Below are 15661 nucleotides of genomic sequence, written 5' to 3'. Positions count from 1 at the left end.
GAGTGTTTAATGTCGCTGCCAAGCTGTTATAATATGCTTTAAAATTGAATAATCAGTTTTAATTAAAGTTAATTAATTTAATTTTACAACTACGGGACAGTGGTTCATTATAACCTTTTTAAGAAATATTTTTGGACAGGCTTCACTAAAATCTTTGCCTAATGTAAGGCTCCTTGGTAACGCTTCCCATGAAAGGACCTGCAATTAATCCTATATGCATTTCTCTTCGTTTTCAATTTAGTTAACAATATTACAGCCATTATGAATTAAATAATTTACTTTCAAACTCTAAACCTCAGAAAAGGACATATTTAACCATCTTTATCAAAAACGGAAAGCGATGGGATTTGAAGCAAAGCGGTGCGGGGTGCAGTTCAATCCTCCTTCTATAGTTCTGGTTTATATCCACACCGACACCAATAAGATACGCAAAAGAATCATACCCATACGAAGTTTCTCCAAATATTCTGGTAAGACAATATTTTTCAGCAGTTATATAGTTAGTATTGGAATTACAGTTTCAGGAATAGTGTAATGAATACACTTACTTAGTCAATTTCCTGATTGAATAAAAAGATCAAAATGAGTCATGTTGCAATCGCTTTATCTGTTATGAATTTAAATAAATAAATAAAAAAATGTTCCTGGGTCCAAAAATAAATGTAATAATTTGCAAATAAAACAGTTCTCCAATCCTTATGATAATAGGGCAATGCAAAAGTATTCATACCCCAGGAACCTATTCACAAATGTGTTAAAACCACAAACTTAAGTGTTTTTTACTGCCGTCGCAGCTGTGTTTTGGACTGTCTGTACCAGCTTTAAAGTATATATATATATATATATATATATGAACCTGGAGAAGTTTGACTGCTGTTGCTGAGCATTTGCCTCCACTGAATTAAAATGTTGATATGATCTCTGACTTCCAGACTGCAGCATGGCTGCTGAAAGATTGAAAAACCACCCAAGGCACAGGGGCTATCTGGATCAAGTACCCCTAAACCAGCTGGAGAAACTCCACATCATCCTGCGCGATCACATGCAGGGCTTGAGTCTGGAGAACAGCCTCGCTTCGTTCCAGCTGGACCCTGACGAGGATCTGAACAAACTGGATGACGAGGAGCTGGCCCGCAAAAAGGGACAGATGGACACACTGTTCGAGAGGAACCGCAAGCGGAAAGACGACCCGGACTTTGTGTACGACCTGGAGGTGGAGTTTGACAAATCGCAGCAAGAGAAGTGCAGCTGGGATGAAGAATCCAATGGGGACTTTTGAAGCTCTGATTGCGTTAACACCAAGTAAAAATAAAGCCTTCTTTCTTCTGGACACAGGGCTGACCCAAGATTGTCGGAGGGCTCGAGTGGAATTTAATTTGGGTCCCACTTCCAGTTATGTCCACTGCAATTAGTGGAGATAAACAACATCTGGCAGACCATCTTTCTTGGTCTGCCATAAACACTCTGGCAGACATTTCAGCATAAGCTTAGAACTAAACAGCCCTGTGTTTTAGAAAACATGCTTGTCAGGCTACAACAAAACAACGTAGGATTAATAATTGAAATTTATTTGTTATAAAATACAAGACTTTTACAAAATACATACTTTGGTTTTATTTATTGTTGTGGTTTACACATAAATGAAGGATATTCACAGTCAAATATGAAAGAAGCTGCTAAAGTTCTAAAATTAAATTACATCTCGAGTCACCGGGATTTAAACGCAACACAAATATCTCTTTGGAATAATTTGTCTACAAAATATCTTTTCAGTACAAAATACATTATATATTTGTCCATGTGCGGTTTGATGTGGAGAACCGGCGTTTTCCCTACAGTTGTACAAGCCAGGAAAACGACAGACATTCAATAGCAAAGTTGGATATGAGAAACTACGTCTTAAAACGCCTGCGGTATCAAACGTCTTCAGGGGCAACGATTCCATTCAAAGTGCTTAAATACCTCATTCAGGTGACAGAAGACAATGACTGACCATTAGTACCACAATACATTCAAAAATGTCATAGGCTTGTGTTGAAATTTTGAGTTTACATTTCTTCTTTGCCAGTTTGGTTTAAGGTGATTGTTGTATCACTCGGTCACTTGCAGTCATTTATGCGGTTCTAATGTAAAACCCTAAAGAGGTAGTAACGACAAACTAAATCTGACTTCCTTTTTTTTTTTTTCTTTTAACCACCGTTGTTTCCGTAAGGATGTGTAGGTGTTTTAAATGTAATTCTCAGCAGGCTCATTAATTTGTTCTTTTAAAAAAAAATAGTTGTTTATAAAACTGACATTTCAAGTATGCCAAAGCAACAATTTTGGATGTGCGTCTTCGTAGTCAAGATAGTATTTACATCTTTCATACTCGAAAAGGAGAGACTTTCTGAAAAGGCCCGGACAACACAGTAAATGTATTGTAAGACAATTTGATTTAAAGCTACAAGACAATGACAGATGTGCTAAAATTTAAAGAGGGAAGGGAACATGGGGGAAGCTGGTGAGGAAATATGTCACAAAAGTAGCTTTACACCAAATCTGGATAAGGTTTTCAAGGAGAGTTGTACAAACCGTCTTTTTAAAACGGAGTGTTGCTGAAACAAAATACAAACTAGACTACTCAGTGACACCAACAACACAAAAGTAGGTTGCCATTTCTGAAAGGAAAATTTCATTTTTTCTTCCTGTCTTGAGTGCACCTCGGACAGAACCTGTCGGATGAAGGGGAAAGAAGAAGGACAAACGTTCAGAGAGTTACTGGACCAATGCCTGATATCTTCTAGGGAGTTCAGGTCTCACCATTTTCCTTTTGGTTTCGTGGCGAGGTCAACACATGCAAAGTGGAACCACTCGATGGGACACTGAAACGACAGGAAAAATCACGTCAGCCTGCAGATGGGTTCAGATGAATTTAGAACGGAAATATGGATAAATAAAAATAATTTTAAAAAAAAGGTTCAAAACCTACATCAGGATTATCACATCCGATCATCTCTCCGTAGGAAACCTGGTGGCACAGGCAGTACGTCGGCTCATTGGGGTCCACCGGCATGTCCAAAACGTCTGACGGTTGCATCGGCAGGAGGGCGTCGCTCAGGACCGGACTGAAAGCATCAACGCAACTCATGCACCACGACTCATAAACACAGACAGAAACCCTTTGAGATGTGGCAAATCCTGAGCCGACAGGCCGAGTTACCTGGCCTTCTTCTTCTTTCTGGGAGAATCTTCGTCGGAGCCCTTCCTTCCTCGACCCCTGGACCCACGCTTCTCTCTCTGGCTCCGCATCTCGCTCTCTGGGCGGGGGGAAGAAAAATAAATAAATTATTGCTCATAACAACAAAACTTGTCCTGCAGACTCACAGGAAAAGTCTTCTGGTTACCCGACGTACTTTTCAGTGCTCTTCCATCTGCACTTTCATAGCCGCTCTGTTCTAGTTTCTCCTTCAGCTCATTCTCAAACCGAGCCAGATCTGCGTCCAGTCTGCGGATATGTTTATCCACCTGCGGGAAAGAAATGTTCTGAATGTTTAAGTCTGAACAAACAAAGGCAAAAGATTTTTTTAAAAATAAAATCTACCAGAAAAATCCGATAAATAAATATGGAAAGGAAGAAGTTGGGTGAATTCTGGAAAAGTGTGCTCAGACTGACCATTTCATACGTCTGCATGGCAAGCTGGACTTTGTCATCACTGAACTCTTTGCACTTGCTGTAGGCGTTCTGGATCTTCTGCAGGTGCTCCACTCTCTGCTCCGAGGCGAGGTTCTTCACATTCGCTATGTACTCCTCCGCCAGCTTGTCGATCTCGCCTTTCTTTTCTGCGAAAACGACAGGGGATTGTTGGAGAGACGGATGAACTCCACCACAGCTCTAAAAGCTCATTATGCAAATTCAGAAGCAACCGATTTAAAATGGCACCAAAACATAAAATATAGTGAAATGATAACCTTCGGTTCTGTTGTCCAGGTCCCGCATCAAGGTGAAGTTCCTCTGCAACTCACATGGTAGATTTTCTATACCTAGACAGAGGATTAGTGAATAGTATGAACATGTATTTTGATATAAATAAATAAGCCGATATTAATTGACAGGCAAAAGTAACAGTTTTGGCTTGAAAGGCTGAAATTTGTGGGCTACTTTAATTGAAATCAACAATTAAAATGATCAAAACAAGTGAAATTTTTGGTCAGGAAATTTGAACAATATACTTTTATAACTATACCATCATTTCAGGCCAACATACAGTCTATTTTCTTATCATCTTTAGATTAATGCATTAACCACATAGGTGTTAAAAATCCTCAGCAATAAAAATTGGTCAATTTATTCATTCACTAAAGTTTACTGCATAATATACTTATGTTTTTGTATGACAGTTTGAGTATGACTCCAATATTGCAAAATTCTTAATATTTCAGCACCTTTGACATTTAGAGATTGAACACATTTAAAACTACGGATAGCACGCCACAAATACGTATCTGTAAGCTGAAAAATTTACAGATTCACCTGCATCAGGGGGAAAAGAAGAATAGTTCAGAGAATGATTTTTTGAGTGTTGTTAGTTGCTATTTTCTTATCTTTTCAAACATGGAAAATATAATTTGATTTGATGAATTTACTGAGGGAAAACCTTTTTGTCCACTACACATACGTCATGACGTAACATGCAGCTATGGCGTAGTAGTTTACATTACCACGATGTTATCTTTTTGCGCTAAAGGAACTGGGTTCAGCTTCGGACTGCCTCAGTCTGGGCGCTACTTCAAACACTCCGCCCCCCCGGCGCCTAAAACAGTTACGGGAAACGCGGTCTCCAACAGGTTGCACATACATGGTGCAATATTTAACAGTAAAAACCCGAATAAGACGACAAAAATATATGCTGACGAAAAAAAATAATAATCAGAAATTATGTTCCAATTTCAATCTTTAAATACGTTCTGCTGTTTATTTTATAATTGCAAAAATAATCCGTGTGTAAAGTAGTTACGTTGTGTATCATTGAATACGACCAATTTAATTTCGTTTCTTTACATCAGCAGACTGAGAACTATAAAGTGACAATTTATTCTGCTTTATTTCCATCGGAACAACGCTACTGTTAGCAAGCGAGCTATTTGCTAACGTGCCTACACTACAATCTACGTCTAGTCCCGCGAGCGTGTCCTTCGATAGAGAAATAAATAAATAAAACTAAACCTCAAACAAACTTTAAAGTGACTATGTTAATCACGGTACATGTCCTTTCCTGATACTCACTGTCAAGATAATGCTCCAAGTAAATTGCTGTTGCCATTTTGGAATATCTATTTAGCTTCTGCGTACTCTCGTTAGCACGCTAACTCTTAGTCACAGGGAGCGTTGGTTTTGGACTGCAAGGTTTGCCGTCAGTAGGTGGCGTGGCGGTACGAGTTTCAGAGTTCGGTTGTAAACAAAACAAATATATGTGAGTTTTCTTTTCCGTACTATTTTTTGTTCTCAAAACGTATTCGAATGATACAAATCTAAATAACTAAATAAAATACATAAAGCTGAGTATTACTCACCTTTCAGTCGCTAAGACAATGTCTTAACGGATTGTATTTCAATAAATATATAAAGACAAAGGTCTGTCATTAAAATTTTAAAAATTATTTTATTTTTCCCACAAGTTATTAGAAAAAAATAACTGTTGCAGTAAAACACGTTATGGAGTTACAATTTATGAATTTTAAAATAACCAGTTTTTATAATTAATAGACAATCTCAACCTTGGATGCAGGGATAAATATTAATTTGTAAAATCAAGCTCAAAAAGAGTGAATTATAACTGCTAAAATTCTAACAGTAATTTAAACCTGCCTGAAAATCATATATCAACATTTATTTTTGCTTTTTTATGACAGGGATGGACCCAAGGGGAAAAAACATATTTGGAAAAACCTTCAGACTTAGCTGTAATAATTTAAAGAAAAAAGTTGACAAAGTGTTGCTACCATGAATTGTGAATCTTTGTTCTTATTCCTGAATATATCTAAATATATTTTGTAATTTATTGATTGCTTGGTTAATCAATGATCTTGAGACATCTGAAAAGAGAAATAAGAAAATTTCACTCCTCGCACTAGAATTTCACTCCTCGCACTGTGTGCACCTGGAACAGGAGGTTACTAATAACCAAACGCACCTTCACTTCTTTTGCTGGCATTTTCCACCGCGGTCAGCTGGTAGATGACGTCATTGAAAAACAAACACCGCCCTCTCCACAGAGACTGTTGATTCGCGAAGATGCTCTCTGGGCGGGATTTAACACGAACCACAGACCGAAGACATAACGGATATTTCCGATGTGTCCACTGTGCTGGACGGTTAGACATTTCTTACTCCGAGCAACACATCGTGTTGTTGTGCGTATCACTTCCGCATTCTCGGTATCCTCAAGAAAGGTTATCTCGTCCAAAACATTTAAGGACTCAAGTAAGTATTTAGACCAAAAACACATTTTAACGTCATATACGAGCGTATAGTCGGAGTTTTTACTTTACTATTAACAGTTTAAACTGGCGCTAACGTGTCTGCTCCTTTCTAGCTATTTACAGGAAGCAACTAGCGAAGCATATTTAATCTATTTCTTACACTTAGTCATGTGTCCGTTTTTTGACCTCATATTCTTCTTACCAATATCATATTACCAATTTCTTGCTTTCTATTCCTTTAATGTGTTAAACTGAGGAACCCTGAGAGTCAAAGTAAAAATAAAAAGTTGCTATTCAACTTAACTTGGAATAAATTCTTGATGTACAACAAAGTCAACAATATCTTTAAACCAATAGCCTCAACCATGGTTAGCTTAAATATATTAGTTTATAAACTATATGCAAAAATAAGTGCTAAATCGTTACATTTATCCATCAGAAAACATAGGTATTTGTTTTGTTTTAATGCTGTAGATTTTTATAGACATCGTTGTGGACTTGGTAATTGTTTTACCATTCACGAGGTTCATCTTAGACATGCCCCACCCTGTTACCAGCCTCTGGAGTTGTGAGAAAGATACTGTAATAATATATACTTTTTTTTTTCTCTCAAGGAGTTTCCTCTGAGATGGCTGTGGTAAAAAGTGGCTGGCTCCATAGACAAAGTGAGCAAACTTTAAAACTTTCTATTTGCAAATTAGCAGTTAAGTAGCACATAAAAAAATATGTATGTAGAAACACGACCTGATAAACAATAACAATAATAAAAATTGTAATGTTTATTTTGAAGGCACTATCCTACGGCGGTGGAAAAGAAACTGGTTTGACCTGTGGGCCGACGGACGCCTGGTGTTCTACAATGACCAACAGCGGCGTGACATGGAGGATGACATCCACATGAGAGTCCACTGCATTAACATCCGCGGCTCTGCTGCTTGTCAGGGTATTGTCACATGTTTTGTTTTGGCTCATTAAATGGATGAGAAGTGTTGTTACTGACAGTTTTGATATTGTTTTACATGTGCCACCTTTGTGTTTTTGTACTTCCTTCCAGAGCTGAACCCACCGGATGGGAAAGCGCGTGACGCATTGTTCCAGATCGTGTGCAGAGACGGGCGGGTCATCAGCTTGTGTGCAGACAGTGCAGATGATGCCTTGTAAGCCAGCAGATATACTCTCCAGTCATTATGTCAGTTATTAATTGACACTCAGCCCCAAATTATCCGTATCCCAGGCATATTTAGGTCAAAAGTAATCTTTTATTCTGACTGTAAGTATCATTAACTTTTTGGAGGGACTTTCTCCAAAGATATTCTGACAGAAAGTCTTTGAAGAAAGATGAAGATTACGGTCATGGCAATGATTTTCAACATGCCAGTTTGAATATTTTTTAAGAGATCATTTCTTATCAGAAACAAACCTCTTGATTGGAAGATAATTTCATATTTAAATTTGTCTGGAAGGTTGATGATTTTGGGTTTAATTGTATGTTTACGTCTGTAGAATTTGGGTCATTTGATATTAATATGATTTCTCTTCCTGGTTGCAGAGCATGGACCATGGCACTGCAGGACGCCAGAATAAACACGGTGAATGTTTCGTACATTTAAAGGAAATCTTTTGTGTGCAAGGTCTCATATTTATGTTTGTAGTTTTCCCTTTTTTTTTTTTTGTGCAATGTGAGACAGTTCTCATATTTTCCTTCTCTACACTGCCTTATTGAACTATTACACGTCTTGAATTACGTTTTGTTTTGTTGCAGCACAATCATAAAGTTCATTGTATTTTATTTTATTTTTTTTGTGATGAGCACAAAGTTCTAAATTGTGCCAGAAATTATTATGAGAAATGATAATGCTATTACTTTTTCAACTAATCTAATGATAAATGAAAACAGAAAGGGAATTTGCCAATCATTCTCATTTAGCTCATTGATTTCTCATAACCTCTCACCAGTTTCCCGGTTCCAAAACCTTCCGTGAGTGTGCTTGCTTTGTTGCATTTGTCTTAGCAAGTAGCCCAGTTATTGCTGGTAAACTGATTAAGTCTCATTTCTTTGGTTGTTTGACGTTTCACAGGTGGTAGCTGCTCCTCAGATTGGCTTTGCGCAGGAAGTCGTGGCATCTGCTCCTCCTCCTTACTCAGAGTACGCCCAGCCGCAGGTAAAAGGAGTATCCGACGTTAACACGACTGGAAAATAGAAAAAGCACTATCCATATTCTGACGCTGCATTTTATATTGTTTTATTTTATGTATTTTTTGTTTAGCTTAATTAATTCAGACTCCTTTACAATGAAAATGAACAAACCCCAGCGAAAACTTAAAAGTTACTATTTAAAGGGTCAGTGTTATGTAAAATTGACTTGTTTGAGCGTAATGTTGTTTTTATGACAACTGAAGTTAACGTAGTTATTTGATTTTGCTGTAAAGTAGCACTATGTGTCTGGATAACTCATACTAGAGCCCCTTTAAGAGCAGCTCATTTGCTCAAAGCTACGTTTTGTTGCCATCTAGTGCAGACGTTGTGGAAGTGTTCATCTGTATCTGTAAGCCTCATGTAGGATTTTCCCCAGGTTTATGCTCCAGGCCCATATGGAGACTACACCGCTCCGCCTGCTCATCCCACACAGATTATATACTGTGGCGAAGGGCGACCCTACGCTGTTGCTTATCCATATCAGTATCAAGGTAAATAAACTCCACCCCCGCTCAGCCTGACTGCAGCTGTATAAGGTTTTTTGGCTGCAGCGTGGAGAATTAATTCATGAATTTGTCATGTTGCTCAGGTGGATATGTTGCCCCCGAAGTGAACCACGTGATTATCCAGGAGCGGCCGCGCGGCGATGCGGGGGACGTGGCTCTGGGCATGCTCGCCGGAGCAGCCACCGGTCTGGCAATCAGCTCGCTCTTCTCCGTCTTCTAACTGGTCCCGCTTCGCTTAGCGTTTATTTACAGCTTTGAGTGTGCGCTCTTGTCAGTGCGGTCACAAGATTTCAAACGAAGTGTGTCCTCTGTTGGACTACATCAATGAGACATGACTGTGACAGAGAGGATGACCTAGTAAATACTTTTTAGCACTTTCCAATACTCCCAGGCAGTGTTTTTGCTCCTTTTGTGACGTGTGCGCTGAATTATCTTTAACCAAAACCATAACGATTAATCTCTCCGAACTGTTATTTATTAGATCATTTATCACGTACACGTTGCTTTCCTTAAGTTTGCTTCAGATTCACACACAGTGGGCCTTTCATATTTGCAAAATGAATGAACCTTTTTTTTTTCGTACTGTAACCTTTGTTTACTTTCCATTTGCTTTAGTCACAGATCTGCAGTGTGCCCCTGGCCTTGTGTGTGTTTGAGTCTGACTGGGATTTAGGTGCTGGATGCACTAAATCAATACATACTTTTCCTGTAGCATCTTTACAGTCATTTGGGGAAATGTTGGTTTGCACTGTTTTGTTTGTTGAAAAAGGACACCAAGTACGAAGGCGCATTATCCTGAAGTTTAAAGGGACACTAAATTTCTGCAGTCCTCTATTTCAATTTATTGTTTGGTCTTTTTAATTTTCTTTTTTTTTTTTTTTGTCAACTCATTGGCAGCTGCTGAACCTTACCTCCTGTTTTGATTTGTTCATATTGATGTATTTATGTGTGGTGCACAAGCATTCAGTTAAAGTTTATTTCTGTTTAAAAACCCTAAAGGTATGTGATTTCATCTCCACAAACGGCCTCTACCATAACTTTTTATTGAGCCTAAGAAATGCTAAAGAGAACTCATTTTCTCTAATAGCATAACAATAAAGTTACTTTGTTTAGCAATTCTTAAGCATGTTTAAAGGTGTGACTTAATCGGACTCAGATGTACTGATTAAATCAAGATGTTATTTTAACAAATAAATATATTCACATTACTCTTGCGATGTGTTTATTTAGCCCTGAGTCTTGTTCACAGAACACAAATAGATGCATGAAATGACCTCAGATTTTAACAATACGTCGATAAACTCCAAACATTTTGACCCCCAAAAGTCACCGCCTAAACACACTGATCAAAACATGACCAGCTATATCTACAATAACATTATAATGAAGAAATCGGATGTACACATACATACATAACACGGAAACTGCTGAAAAAGCTTCTTTGAGTAGAAAGTAATTCATTCTAGAAGCAACAAAACCCAAAAGACCAAAAACCAGAGAAGAATCAAATGAAAGAAAAGAAAACAAGTGATTTTGTGTTCATAAAGGAGGCAACATCGGTAAATTTAAACCGTCCTCTAGTCATAAAAGAAAACTTTAAAGCAAAGTTTATTTGGTGCAAAATAAATCCACCTTATACGTGGTGATGTTTGTAGTGTTTGTAGTGCAAAGACGTGTCGGTGTATTCGTAAACACTAGTTTCAGTGGAACAACAAAGGAAACGGTCAACTCTAAGGTACACTCTAGGAACCTCGTGAATTGTCCATTTCTAAGATTTAACAGACCAAAAGATTGGCACATTAAGTATAACTGATTAAGGAAAAAAATGACCAAACTTCCATCTTTAGCAAATTAGCCTTCTTGACCAAAATCTTCCGCAAATTTCTTCAGCTTATCCAGGTCTTGCTCGTTGACCGTGGGCTTGGTGTTGCTCAGAGACCGGAGCATGTCGGCCTGCACAGAGACCACCGAGCAGGTCATAGCAGGTCCAGATCAATCTGATCATCTATATTGTAAATTAAAAGCACTGATTTGGTTTCTCACCATAGACACCACCGGCTCCAACAGCTTCTCCCCAGGAACCTCCATCCACGTCATCTCTACGGCGTTGGGATCTCCAGGGGAGCACGGCGTCAGCAGGTCGTCAACCACAACGTTGGGGTTGCTAAATGGGGATCCGCGTACCTTAAAATCCGAGATCGGACAAAAGTTTTATCAAAACGTTTGGATGGACAGAAGATAAAAGAAAGAAAACCTGCCTCTCTTAGGGTTACAGCTCTATATAGAAACAGAAGGGAAGCACAGCTGGGCGTGGAGACTGTCTGCAAATTACAACAAATTCATGCTAAGCTAACCTGGGAAAATTTAGTTCCTTATTGTTTTTTAATTTCCCTGACATAGTGCTCGTCTGTATTGACGCAAAGTACACCACTGGTAAATATGTGTATTAAATTAGCACATTATTATATTAAAATAGCATTATGTAATACTGAATACTTTAGAAAAATCTTAAACCTTTTCTATGATTGTGTTTATTCAGTGAGGAAAAAAACAACATGGTGAGAAAAAGATGTTTTAAAGCAGCACAGTTATTGGTGAAAGTGCCAATCTCTTAAATAAATTGAACCAAAACATACTTCCTTTGCAGTTTTTATTAGTTGGTTAAATCTTTAGACTCCTGTAGTCTTCGCAACACATTGAGCTTTTCACCAACAACAACAACTCCAGGTAAGTTTTGCATGCAGGAAACTAGCAGTATTTAGCGCCCCATCCCCACTGTTAAGTACGGTGGAGGATCAGTGATGCTGTGGTTCTGTTGCTCTTTCAAAGCCTCCAAGAACTTTTTAAGTAGTAATTACTAGCAGTGATTTGTAAATGTTTTCAGCAAGACAACAGACCAAAACAACACAGAAATGGTTCACTGAGCACAGACAATAATTTTATTGTTTCACAACAGTCATCCCCAAAACTGAACGAATGTACTCAAATTAAAGGTTTTCTAAATCACTCAGTGTGAGATTATGCTAACACAAATAAAGATGAACTATCAAAGGCTTTTTACACATCTTTGCCAGGGTGGCCAATAAAGAGAACCAGAACTTTATAGTAGAGATTAGTGAACTAGTTAATAATCCCCAGATAGAAATCAACTGTGTGTAACTTTTGGTTATTTTTAGACTAAAGTGAGTTTATGAGGTCTATTAAAAGCTGACTGGAGCAGCCAAACCCAAACACATCAAAATATCTGACCCAACGTTAACTCCCCACTACCATCTGAAATATTTACTTAAAAACAGTTTATTATGCCGACATTCAATCGTTTTCTGTGCCTGAAGCTAACTCTAAATATTGTCTCGATTTATTTCTCACTCCGTTTATTGATATGAAAAACTCTTTCAAACTCGGGAACATTTCTAATTTTAAGAAAAAACTGATTCCAAATGAAGTTTTTCCAGCTGATAAAAAAAACTGGAAGACATTTTTATTTATTTTTTTTACCTTTTTGAAGTGAGTCGCTGACTGAACCCTCCTGACGGGCTGCATGAGGGCGTCCCTGACAATTATGCTGATGTCTGCTCCGGAGTAGCCGTCTGTCTTCTTGCCCAGAGTGACGAAGTCGTCGTCCGTCAGCCCGTTGGGGGTGGAGCCCAGGTGCAGCTTGAACATGAAGGAGCGGGCGTGCTCCTCTGGCAGAGGAATGTAGATCCGCTTCTCTAACCTGGCACCAGAACAAAAGCTTCAGTAAACCATTACGAGACCTTCGGCGTCCGGACGATGCGGACGGCAGCCAGCTCCGATAAACCCTCAAGAGGTGACGGGGAGGATTCGCGCTGAGCCAACCTTCTCCTGATGGCCGAGTCTAGCGTCCAGGGAATATTTGTGGCTCCCAGGACCAGGATTCCATCGTTGTCGTTTCCAACGCCTGGCGGGAGAAAAATGCGGCAACGATGAAAAATAGGCAATTAAAGATGAAGGAAATAAGAATTACTAGCAGAAAAACACATTTCTTTAGTTAGATCTGACATTAACTGGAACTTGAGTCTGTACTGTGCAACAAACTGGTAACATGACATTTACAACACACACAGTGTGTGTGAGGATGATGGTAGGCTCAGTGGCGCTCAAACCTCCTCTTGGTCACCTTGCATCTGAACGAGGAACTCCGTCTTGATCCTGCGAGCGGCCTCGCTCTCGTTTTCGCTCCTCGAGCCGCAGAGGGAGTCGATCTCGTCGATGAAAATGATCGACGGTTTGTGTTCCCGCGCTAGAGCGAACAGGTTCTTCACCAGTCTAGTAGCAGGAAATGACAACAGTGGGATCGTTTACTTTTGTCCCCACCCTCTACACATTCAATTTGTCGTCACCGTCACCCCGAAAACCAGAACCTCACTTTTCGCTTTCCCCCAGCCACTTGGACACCAGGTCAGAGGAGGAGATGGAGAAGAAGGTGGAGTTGTTAGCTTCTGTCGCTACCGCCTTGGCCAGGTAGGACTTCCCTGTTCCCGGAGGACCAAACAGGAGGATTCCCCGCCATGGAGTCCGCTTGCCTACAAAAACACACGCAGTATGGCGCTAGAAACAGGCCATACGTTTGCAGCTCTTTTTTCTGTTTATTTTTTCGTGCTAACACCTGTGAACAGATGAGGGAATTTGATTGGGAGGATGACAGCTTCTTTCAAGGCTTCCTTGGCTCCCTCCAGTCCCGCAACATCGTTCCACTTCACATTTGGTTTTTCCATTACAATGGCACCTGGAAGAGGAGATGTTTACAGCCACTACATTCAGTTGAAGCATTTCTCAGAATCCAGTCAAACAATCATTTCGTTCACCTGAGAGCTGATTTTTGAATTTCTTTTTCTCCTGATCTTCCCCTTCATCACTTTCACTCCTAAAATATCGCAAAAATCAGGGAGTAACGAGATTCAGTTCCAGCTTACAAAGCTTTTGATATAATTTTGAATGTTAAGGAAACAATAAATCATCAGGACACAAACAAATACTTAATTAAGCAGTTAATTGCAGTAGTTTTTAAGTAGTTTACTTTCTTTCTTAGTAAAAACATACAACAAGATGTGTTTCAATATTCACACCAGCAACAGACACAGCTGAATATCAGTTTACTGTATTTCTGATTTGTTGACGGCTCTAACCCTTTGTCCCCGGACTCTTTGACAGGTTTGGCTGGAGGACTCTTCTCCTTCTGCTTCAGGTAAACCTTCAGCTGCTCGGCTCGGTCCAGGTAGTCGGCACACTTCGCCCTGATACTCTGCTTCGCTCGGTCGCCCTGCGCCTCGTCTGCAGCGACAACACAGAGAATCACAATAAAAAAAAATTAAGAAATAAAATCTAATTCTGTGTAGTTGAGTGAGGGGAAGGACGGCGAATCCTTACACTTGACAACATGTAGGAAGTACTGTATGGCATGCTCATAACATTTGAGGGCCTCCTCGTAGTTCTTGGCTTTGTCCTCCTGTGCCGCCTTGCTGGCCAGGTCAATAGCTTTCTGAAGGCAAACAATAAGGCTGGAAATTGATAAAGACGTTTGGAAACGTTCAATACATGCCAACATAATCAGGGTTGCTAATAAAGAAGTGACGTCACTCGGTGGTAAACGCGCTCCTGTCTTTTCTTTTCTTTTTTTTTTTTTAGCTATGATGCCAGTGCAGATCTCAAAAGGAGAGTTAAAAAAATCTATTTCTATATAGTTTATGAGTTATCATGCTAATATTATGCTCTATTTAATAAGGGGCTTACAAAATTAAGTAATCATTGGATTTACCTTTGATTTGTTCCGTTAGAACTTTTCGGAGAAACAGTATATCACAACATGTTATGTTTTTTTATTTATTAAGCAGAATAAAAGTCAGCGATGTTCATAACCACAAACTGACATCATAGTGACATTAGCAATACAGGACTAGTACATTTTCCCTTTAAATGTTCTAATTTCCCAAGACATCGCATTCTAAATAATTAAAAACATTACTTAAGTATAGGCTACTAATGAGTAAAAAGTGCGCCGCTACAAACTTTTTGTGACAAAACAGCTCCGTTTAAAATAAAATAAAAGCGTGTTTATTAGTTTGTTTATTAAAGCTGAGCTAAACGAGGCGTCGTATCGGTTTCCAGGTGAGTCACGTCAATGTTTTAAAAGTCTCACTTACCTGTAAATTTCCGCCCGCCATTGGCCGCTTCTGTCGCTGCAACCTGTGAGGGTGGGTTGAGATTAAATATTAAAACTTGTGGCTCTCTTCCCCTCTTGTGTCCGGTTACTTAAGAGTGACATTCAGAGCACTTTCAGCCGCTAAACATCCCAAAGGTTTGTCTCTCTTCCGCATCTGAACCTCGACTGCTGCTTCCGCGGTGCTCACGTGACCAAACTGTCATCCTTGACGTTTCTTTTTCCAACGTCCCCGTTTGGTTTTCTGTACTTTTCTGAATATACTGAGTCACTGCTGCAATAAAGCACCGATGTCATAATTCATAAATATATTGAAAG

General features: G+C 39.2%; 4 protein-coding genes across 4 annotated transcripts; 2 read left to right on the top strand and 2 right to left on the bottom strand.

Annotated features, from left to right (window-relative positions):
* The first annotated feature begins 171 nt into the window (after window positions 1–171).
* Window positions 172–1603, top strand: cep19 (centrosomal protein 19). The gene is made up of 2 exons (XM_044130030.1): window positions 172–470; window positions 933–1603. The coding sequence occupies exons 1-2, from the start codon at window positions 341–343 to the stop codon at window positions 1277–1279; spliced, it is 477 nt and encodes a 158-aa protein (XP_043985965.1). The 5' UTR covers window positions 172–340; the 3' UTR covers window positions 1280–1603.
* On the bottom strand, window positions 1604–5424 carry ing5a (inhibitor of growth family, member 5a). The gene is made up of 8 exons (XM_044130029.1): window positions 5264–5424; window positions 3949–4020; window positions 3653–3819; window positions 3393–3504; window positions 3200–3296; window positions 2969–3104; window positions 2800–2861; window positions 1604–2711 (listed from the first exon to the last, which is right to left on the bottom strand). The coding sequence occupies exons 1-8, from the start codon at window positions 5298–5300 to the stop codon at window positions 2672–2674; spliced, it is 723 nt and encodes a 240-aa protein (XP_043985964.1). The 5' UTR covers window positions 5301–5424; the 3' UTR covers window positions 1604–2671.
* Window positions 5425–6264: 840 nt separating this feature from the next.
* plekhb2 (pleckstrin homology domain containing, family B (evectins) member 2) lies at window positions 6265–10370 on the top strand. Its single transcript, XM_044130028.1, has 8 exons — window positions 6265–6460; window positions 7074–7124; window positions 7250–7402; window positions 7514–7616; window positions 8009–8048; window positions 8538–8621; window positions 9033–9147; window positions 9246–10370. The coding sequence occupies exons 1-8, from the start codon at window positions 6331–6333 to the stop codon at window positions 9380–9382; spliced, it is 813 nt and encodes a 270-aa protein (XP_043985963.1). The 5' UTR covers window positions 6265–6330; the 3' UTR covers window positions 9383–10370.
* On the bottom strand, window positions 10369–15561 carry LOC122838964 (vacuolar protein sorting-associated protein 4B-like). Its single transcript, XM_044130027.1, has 11 exons — window positions 15327–15561; window positions 14554–14665; window positions 14313–14457; window positions 13992–14050; window positions 13793–13912; window positions 13553–13709; window positions 13304–13452; window positions 13003–13084; window positions 12661–12880; window positions 11206–11346; window positions 10369–11115 (listed from the first exon to the last, which is right to left on the bottom strand). Exons 1-11 carry the CDS (start codon window positions 15345–15347, stop codon window positions 11014–11016), a joined length of 1308 nt encoding a protein of 435 aa, XP_043985962.1. The 5' UTR covers window positions 15348–15561; the 3' UTR covers window positions 10369–11013.
* Between the last annotated feature and the right edge of the window lie 100 nt (window positions 15562–15661).

This window comes from Gambusia affinis, linkage group LG10, assembly GCF_019740435.1.
Source record: "Gambusia affinis linkage group LG10, SWU_Gaff_1.0, whole genome shotgun sequence".
NCBI classification, from domain to species: Eukaryota; Metazoa; Chordata; class Actinopteri; order Cyprinodontiformes; family Poeciliidae; genus Gambusia; species Gambusia affinis.
This window is presented reverse-complemented; position numbering and strand designations above follow the sequence as displayed.